The following is a 9,038-nucleotide window of genomic DNA, read 5'->3' on the forward strand; positions in this document are numbered from 1 at the left end:
CACTCATATTCAAACAGCTTCATTTTTCTGCTTATTCTTTTACTTCTGAAAATGGGCTCTACATCTAATTCTGTAGCTAATTCTTTTGCTGACTCTGGTGCTTTTTCATATCCATTTTCACGATAATCAATTAAGTAATCAGTGACATTATTCATTAATGAAACTGCGGTAGACATTTCCACAGAGGTGTTCTGCAGAGTTTTACTGAGAACATTTACTCTGCCTAAGACATCATACCAAACATTCAGCATCACTAGAAAACTGTAATCTTCTATTTGTGTTACAAGAGTCTCTGCTTCATGTCGCATTGCAGGATCAGAAGCAGGCATTTCTGAAAGTTCATAAAGAGCTTCTCGGATTCCTATAATTTCATATTTAATGGCTTTGACACATTCTAATCTGCACTCCCATCTAGTCTCGCATAAAGGTTTTGCAGTGAGGCATTTAACATGTTTTTTCAGTGCATGCCATCGGCAAGGAGAGGCAGAACACAAAATATATATGCGCTGGACAGTACCAAAAAATGAAGTGGATTCCCGGCAACTTGTTGCCCTGTCACCAACCACTAAGTTTAGGCTATGACATCCACATGGCATATAAAACGCCTGTGGATTTTCTTTCATGATCCGTGCCTGAACCCCTTTATTCTTTCCTTTCATATTTGAACCATTATCATAGCCCTGACCTCTGCAGTTATGTAAGTCTAGCTCGCTCGCTCTCAGAAAATCAAGTATACTTTCATATAATCCTTTGCCTGTAGTATCTATAACTGGTTTATAGTTAACAAAATGTTCCTTTATTGAAATGTCTTCTACATCTAAAAATCGTATTGTAAATGAAAGCTGCTCCACATGACTTATATCTGGCGTACAGTCTAAGATAAGACTAAAATATTTGGCTTCTTTAGCTCGGTTTAATATATTTTCCTGAACAGCATTTCCCAACAAATTGATTATTTCATTCTGAACATTTTTTTCGCAATAGTGAATGTGAGTTTCTTTAGACACAACCCGACGTAAATGTTTACTCATTGTCAGATCATATTTTCCAAGTAGCTCGACAAGACCTAAAAAATTCCCATTGTGCGGTGTAAATAATGTGTCTGAAGTTCCTCTGAAAGCCAAATTATGTTCAGCTAAATACAGAGTGATGCTCATTAAACGTTCCAAAACTTTACACCAATGCTCTCGTTCTTTTCCCACTCGTGACTGCATCCCCTTATCAATAGATTTATTAGTCTGCAATCGCAGTAATGTTTCAAACCACTTCTTAAGACATTCCAGATGATGTACTGCATTTTCATGTGACATGCAAATATTCATGAGCATGCTTCCAGTCATTAATTCCAGATTTTCCTAACAATGACTTATTTGAGAAGCCAAAAATTTTGCAACAAAAGCAATACATTTTATTGGTGCTCTCTGAATAAATAAGCCACCTTCTAAGAAAATTCTCACCGTTGTTTATTTTCCTATACATCATTGTCACAGAGAAACTACGTTTATTTGCATCTTTTGGAAAATTGTACTGTTTATTAATAGGATGCGGCCCATTCATAATGATGTGATCACTTTCAGCCATTGATAATTCATCTGGCCAGTGTGCTGGATCATTGTAGTTGATATTTCTTTTGGGGGAGTTTTCAAATTTACTTTCAACATTCTCAGTATTACCTGCTGTGACATTATTGCCTAAGTCGTCAACAGCATTACAATTGTGATCTTGATGTTTTAATTCATGCATGCAATTGTTCTTTCCTTCAGAAAGTACAGTATCTTCAGTTGGTTTGACTTCACAATCATTAGATGACAAATCTGGAGAGATAGATGTACCTGAAGAAGTTGAGCCTGCATTGTCCCCACTGTTAGACTTAGGACTGAAAAAACTTGATAGCTTTGGGTGTTTCCTGTCTGCTTCTTCTTGTTGAAGACGTCTTTTTCTGTTTTCATAGCCGGATAACTTTTTTGGAGGCATTTGCTATCTAGGAAAATAATAAAACAAATCTAAAATGGAATATAATATATATGTATGGTATATACATATATATATATTGTTGGTGAGTGTAAGATACTGGTCTTTTTGTTCCAGTCTGATGAGGAACTGTTCAGAATAAATCTGTTTACCACCAGTGTGGGTTTTCTTCATATAATGCTCTTCACGTTATTGTGATTTGTCCGTGTGTCAATGTCATTGCGTCAACATCAGGGGCAGCACGGTAGCCTTGTGGATAGCACAATCGCGTCATAGCTCCAGGGTCCCAGGTTCGATTCCGGCTTGGGTCACTGTCTGTGCGGAGTCTACACATCCTCCCCGTGTGTGCGTGGGTTTCCTCGGGGTGCTCCGGTTTCCTCCCACAGTCCAAAGATGTGCGGGTTAGGTGGATTGGCCATGATAAATTGCCCTTAGTATCCAAAATTGCCCTTAGTGTTGGGTGGGGTTACTGGGTAATGGGGATAGGGTGGAGGTGTTGACCTTGGATAGGGGGTAGGGTGCTCTTTCCAAGAGCCGGTGCAGACTCGATGGGCCGAATGGCCTCCTTCTGCACTGTAAATTCGATGTAAGTCTATGTAAATCAGATTCAGATAATATAAAATATAGTCAGGGTCAGTCAGTTGCTTAAATGTATTGTAACTGATGAATTTTGAAAACCTAGTGTGTCTGGGCGAACTCTGAATCACGCAATAAGCATCGACGCTTAGGTTTCAAAATTCAGCCTTGCAAATAAACTTAACAAATAAGGTTAACTCGGCAAGGAGTACACAGAAACTCCCTCCAAATGATATTTACGGCGGCAAAGTCTGCCTCGTGTGTGTGTTTTTTTAAACAACACATCGAGAGAGCACCAGAAGTATAATGAAAATTCCGGAAGCAAATTAGACCCAGTTAGTTAATCTACAATACCTGACTCTATTATAAGAGTTATAAAACTCTATATTTTATAATAGAGTCAGGTATTGTAGATTAACTAACTGGGTCTAATTAGCTTCCCGAAATTTCACTATACTTCTGGTGCTCTCTCGAAGTGTTGTTTAAAAAAACACACACACGAGGCAGATTTTGCCGCCGTAAATAGCATTTGGAGGGATTTTCTGGGTACTCCTTGCCAAGTTAACCTTATCTGTTAAGTTTATTTGCAAGGCTGAATTTTGAAACCTAAGCGTCGATGCTTATTGCGTGATTCAGAGTTCGCCCAGACACACTAGGTTTTCAAAATTCATCAGTTACAATACACTACAGTCAGTTGCTTAAGTGTATTGTAACTGATGAATTTTGAAAACCTAGTGTGTCTGGGCGAACTCTGAATCACGCAATAAGCACGACGCTTCGGTTTCAAAATTCATCCTTGCAAATAAACTTAACAGATAAGGTTAACTCGGCAAGGAGTACCCAGAAACAAGAAACTCCCTCCAAATGCTATTTACGGCGGCAAAATCTGCCTTGTGTGTGTGTTTTTTTAAACAACCCTTCGAGAGAGCACCAGAAGTATAATGAAATTTCGGGAAGCTAATTAGACCCAGTTAATCTACAATACCTGACTCTCGCTGACCTAAGGTGCGCATTCCAATTTCCAACAAGAGGGCTGAATAGGCATAGCAGCTCAGAAACTGCAGCGCTCCGAGGAGGAAAAATTCCGAGCCAGTCTCAGAGTCTGAGGCATTATTCTCCTAAAGTTTGCTTTCAGCCCACTTGTGGCTGTTCAGCCTATTGTAGCCCAAACTAAGATTGTGAGGGTTTAACTCAGAGTTTGTTTATTCTCTCTCTCTCTCTGACTCTCTCTCTCTCTCATTCCTTCGTCTGGTTCCTTTTCTCTCCTTCAAACAAGTTAGTTTTTTTTTTGTCTCGTGATGGGATTTTGTCTCGTGATGGGATTGGCGCCCCCGAGCACATGGCGCCCCGGGCGACTGCCCGAGTTGCCGGTACCTTAAGCCGGCCCTGGCAGGGCTTAGTGAAATTATCCTCGAAATGAAAACCCAGCGATAAAGGACAATGATCAGTGCACACAGGTTCTAATCCCATTCGGGCAATCGGTGGAATTTGATTTGAAAAATATACCAACTCGAGAATTAACAGTCTAATGATAACCATTCGTAGCTGGTCTGGGCCACATGTAAATCCAGAATCACTGCAATGTGCTTGAATATTAACTGTTCTCAGAAATGGCGAGCAACGTACTGCGGTGTATCAAGGTGGGGCAACCACACAAATTTAAATAAACTGGTTAGATCGCACGGCATCGACCTAGGAACCGGAAATAACAACGGCAAAACCAACCCTGTCGACCGCAAATTGTTAATATCTGGATGCTTGCGTGTAAATTGGAAGAGTGTCTCACAGACAAGTCAAGCATCATCCTGACTCCGTCTTAGACATTATTATAGAGGGAGAGTAATTAATGATGCATCTGAAAAAGGAATGACAGGCGACATTACCCTCAGCTGGCATTCCTGGCAGGAATACAGAGGCGAGGGAAAAAATTGGGAGAATCGCGAGGGCGAAGAAGAGGCAGGCATCATATTTCCTGAATTTCTTCAGCAAAGAGATACTCGGTTCACATTGGACAACTTAAATTTCACAACATGAGAATTGTGTGACGAGACCACCCAATCACAGATTTCTTTGCCATCTATCCTGTAATAAAAATATAAATCATTTCATTCTGATCTTTATTCAACGACACCCAATTATGCAAAATAAACCATATCCCCGCCCCATATATTCCCCTATTTCCTGTCTTTTCCAGTTTTCTCGACTTGCAGAATGCCTGTACACAGAAATTCTTCAGTTATCACTCGGCGTTGGCTGCTGTCTTACACTGAGAGAGAATGAAGATAGCCTTGCAGAACATCGCCGAGCAGCTTTGGGGCTCTTGGGCTCATATTGAGGCTGTTCCACCTCGAAATGTGCAGCAACAGTCATGTCTGATGGGTTCTAAAAAAAAGACGCTTGTGGTGAAGAGAGAACAGATGCTGTCTGCATCTTCAAAATGATCCACTGGTTGAATCCAAGCATAATGTTCTTTTTCAAAATACTGATTGAACGTCCCCTCTTCCTGCATAAAAGAAACAGCGGACTGAATCGCTTCAACCTCTTCCTTATTCTGTAAGACCGACACGAGGGACATAACTCTCCAGTCCCATACTGTTCTGGTGTAACTGCATGAAGGGTTGGGGCTGAAATTACTCCTCATCCTCTTCTTGTGTAACCAACTTGAAGATTTGAATGCCTTCCTCCTATACTGTTGAGAGAGACTGAATGGCGCCCAACTCCTCCTGTTCCAGTAAAACAGACTCTTGGGGCTGAATGGCCGATTCCTCTTCCTGTGCAGGTTTAATAAACACCAGGGCCTGAATGGCTGCCTCCTGTTTGATTTTACCAGCTAGATGGATAAAGAACTGGCTGGGAAACAGGAGACATATAGTACTGGTGGAAGCGTGTGTCTCAAAATGGAGAAGGGTGACTAGTGGTGTTCCACAGCGACCCGTGCTTGGACCACTGTTGTTTGCGACCTACATAAATGACCGGGAGGAAGGTATAGGTGGTCTGATTAGCAAGTTTGCAGATGATACTAAGATTGGTGGCGTTGCAGATAGCGAGGGCAACTGTCAGGGAAGACAACAAAAGAAAGACAGATTGGAGAGTTGGGCAGATAAATGACAATTGAAGTTCAATCGAGGCAAATGCGAGGAGATGCATTTTGGAAGATAAAATTAAATAGAGGACTGTATGGTTAATGGAAGGTTCATGGGAAAAAATTGATGTACAGAGAGATCTGGGAGTTCAGGTCCAGTGTACCCTGAATGTGGCAACGCAGGGTGACAGAGTGGTCAAGAAGGCATACAGCATGCTTGCCTTCATCGGACGGGGTATTGAGCACAAGAGTCGGCAGGTCATGTTACAGTTGTGTAGGAGTTTGGTTACGCCCCATTGGAAATACTGCGTGCAGTTCTGGTCGCCACATTACCAGAAGGATGTGGATGCTTTGGAGAGGGTGCGGAGGTTCACCAGGATGTTGCCTGGTATGGAGGGTGCTAGCTATGAAGAAAGATTGAGTAGATTAGAATTGTTTTCACTGGAAAGACGGAGGTTGAGTGGGCCCTGATTGAGGTCTACAAAATTATGAAAGGTGTGGACAGGGTGGATAGCAACAAGCTTTTTCCTAGAGTGCGGGTGACAGTTACAAGGAGTCATGATTTCAAGGTGAGAGGCGGAAAGTTTAAGGGAGATGTGCGTGGAAAGTTTTTTTTATGCAGAGGGTGGAGGGTGCCAGGAACGCTTTACCAGCGGAGGTGGTAGAGGCGGTCATGATAGCATCATTTAAGAGGCATCGAGACAGGTATATGAACGGGCGGAAAAAGAGGGAAGTAGACCTTGGAAAATAGGAGACAGGTTTAGATAATGTATCTGGATCGGCGCAGGCTGGGAGGGCCGAAGGGCCTGTTTCTGTGCCGTATATGTCTTTGTTCTTTGTTCTTTGTTTCGGTATAACAGGCACGACGGACTCACTGAACTGCTCATTCTCCTGTTCTCTGCTAATAGACTGGAGAAACTAAATGGCCTCCTCCTTCTGTTCTGAGTAACATACTCGGGAGACTGAAGGACATCACTTCCTTTTTCTTCCACAGTTTCGAGGGACTGAATGACATATTCTCCTCTTCCATTCTATTGTAACAGACTGGGCTGACTGAATGCGCTTCTCCCCTCCTGTTCCGGCATAATGACTCAAGTGACTGAATGGCATCCTCGCATACACTTCTTGTGTAGCAATATGAATGGTTGTATGTATCCGGTTGATATGCTGCGTTCAGTGAGTCAGTTTAGTGCTCAGTTTGGTTGTCACTTCTTGCTTCCAGCTCTCTCCACTGGTTAACAGGCTGACTATTGAAGCAGGAGATCGGAGTGCTTCAGCCACTCCAGTAGTGTGAAGCCTCCTAATCAATACGTACTGTTTCATAGACTTCCGTGATGACTTACCTAAACTGGGCATTTCCTAGATCCAGGCTCTGCTCTAGGGGAGTGAATTAGAGTGAATGGCCGTCACACATGTGAAATGCTAACCCACTGACATGCGGCTGTGACATGGGGCAATCTAGCGTCTCCAATGCACCCACCTTGCACATCTTTGGGTTGTGCTGGCGAAAACCACGCAAACACGTGGAGATTGGGCAAACGCCACACGGACAGTGACCCAGAGCCGGGATTGAACCTGAGACCTGGGCGCCATGAGAGTGCGGTGTTACCACTGCGCCACCGTGCTGCCCGAATCTTCATGGATGACAAGCAAATGAATTGACCAGAACGGAGAACAGTCCTTTTTACCGTGAACGCAGGCACTTCCAACATTGACATCGCAAAAGACCCGCAAAGCAACAGAGGAACAGCTGAAGGAATATGGTGATGCTTACACGTTCTTCTGGATGGGACACCCAAGGGTCAGCCCAGGAAGTATTGGATTGGATTCGCCATTTCGAAGAAAAACATCTATCGACTCTCCGAGCTCCCTGTTACCATCAACATGGACGCTAGAAACCTGCGGCAACAACTTGCCAAGAACCAGCAGGCAAAGGTCGTGAAAGTCTATGCTCCACCCCTTCGTGCCAATGATGAATCCAAAGAAGGTTACTTCTCCACCACTTCTACGAACTTTTTTGAGGAAGATATGATGATCCACCTTGGGGGACTTGCACGCCAGGGTTAGAGTGACTGCCAAATCTGGAAAGGAACCATTGTAAAGGAAGGAGTTGACGATTCCAAAGCCAACACTTTCTTCTGTTGGTCAAATAAGCGCAACACCACCTTGTCATCAACATCACACTGTTCTCCGAAAAAGACAGCTCAAGACTCCCTGGAGAGATCCAAGATCAAAACACTGGAAAACGATCAATTTATTCATTGTCCGATCCGGAGATCAAACGGATGTCATCATCACCACTGATAACCAGTGTCCGCTTCTCTATGTCCAACAAACTCCACCAGAAGCAGCAGAAGATGAAACACAGGAAAAATACAATGTTGTCCAGGAGAATACTGAGATTCAGGCTACTAGACTAGAAGGGCTTGAGGTTCAAAAAATGGAGATGTTAGCAATTCTGGAAAGTGTTAAAATAGATAAGTCCCCTGGGCCAGATGGGTTTTATCCTAGGATTCTCTGGGTAGATAGGAAGGAGATTGCTGAGCCTTTGGCTTTGATTTTTAAGCCATCTGTGTCTCCAGGAATAGTGCCAGAAGACTGAAGGATAGCAAATGTCCCCTTGTTCAAGAGGGGGAGTAGAGACAACCCCGGAAACTATAGTCCAGTGAGCCTTACGTCTGTCGATGGGTAAAGTATTGGAAAGGTTTATAAGAGATAGGATGTATAATCGTCTGGAAAGGAATAATTTGATTAGAGACAGTCAACATGGTTTTGTGAAGGGTAGGTTGTGCCTCACAAACCTTATTGAATTCTTTAAGAAGGTGACTAAACCGGCGGACGAGGGTAAAGCAGTTGATATGGTGTACGTGGATTTCAGTAAAGCGTTTGATAAGGTTCCCCACGGTAGGCTATTGCAGAAAACACGGAGGCATGGGATTCGGAGTGATTTAGCAGTTTGGATCAGAAATTGGCTACCTGGAAGAAGACAAAGGGTGGTGGTTGATGGGAAAAGTTCAGACTGGAGTCCAGTTACGAGTGGTGTACCACAAGGATCTGTTATGGGGCCACTACTGTTTGCCATTTTTATAAATGACCTGGAGTGTGTAGAAGGATGGGTGAGTACATTTGCAGACGACACTAATTCGATAGAGTTCTGGACAGTGCGATAGGGTATTACAAGTTACACAGGGACAGAGGTAAGCTGCAGAGCTGGTCTGACAGGTGGCAAATGTAGTTTAATGTAGAGGCGTGTGAGATGTTTCATTTTGGAAGGAATAGCAGGAAGACAGAGTACTGGGCTAATGGTAAGATTCTTGGCAGTGTGGATGAGCAGATAGATCTCGGTGTCCATGTACATGGATCACTGAAAGTTGTCACCCAGTTTGAGAGAATTGTTAAGAAGGCGTAC

General features: G+C 43.1%; 1 protein-coding gene across 1 annotated transcript; it reads right to left on the minus strand.

The window, feature by feature from the left end:
* Positions 1 to 218: 218 nt before the first annotated feature.
* On the minus strand, positions 219 to 1,974 carry LOC119960689 (zinc finger MYM-type protein 1-like; the record flags this gene model as incomplete). Its single annotated transcript, XM_038788306.1, has 2 exons — positions 1,458 to 1,974; positions 219 to 1,291 (listed from the first exon to the last, which is right to left on the minus strand). Coding segments are annotated over exons 1-2 (1,590 nt in total), but the record flags the coding sequence as incomplete, so codon positions are not given.
* Between the last annotated feature and the right edge of the window lie 7,064 nt (positions 1,975 to 9,038).

The sequence above is a fragment of the Scyliorhinus canicula genome, unplaced genomic scaffold (assembly GCF_902713615.1).
Source record: "Scyliorhinus canicula unplaced genomic scaffold, sScyCan1.1, whole genome shotgun sequence".
NCBI classification, from domain to species: domain Eukaryota; kingdom Metazoa; phylum Chordata; class Chondrichthyes; order Carcharhiniformes; family Scyliorhinidae; genus Scyliorhinus; species Scyliorhinus canicula.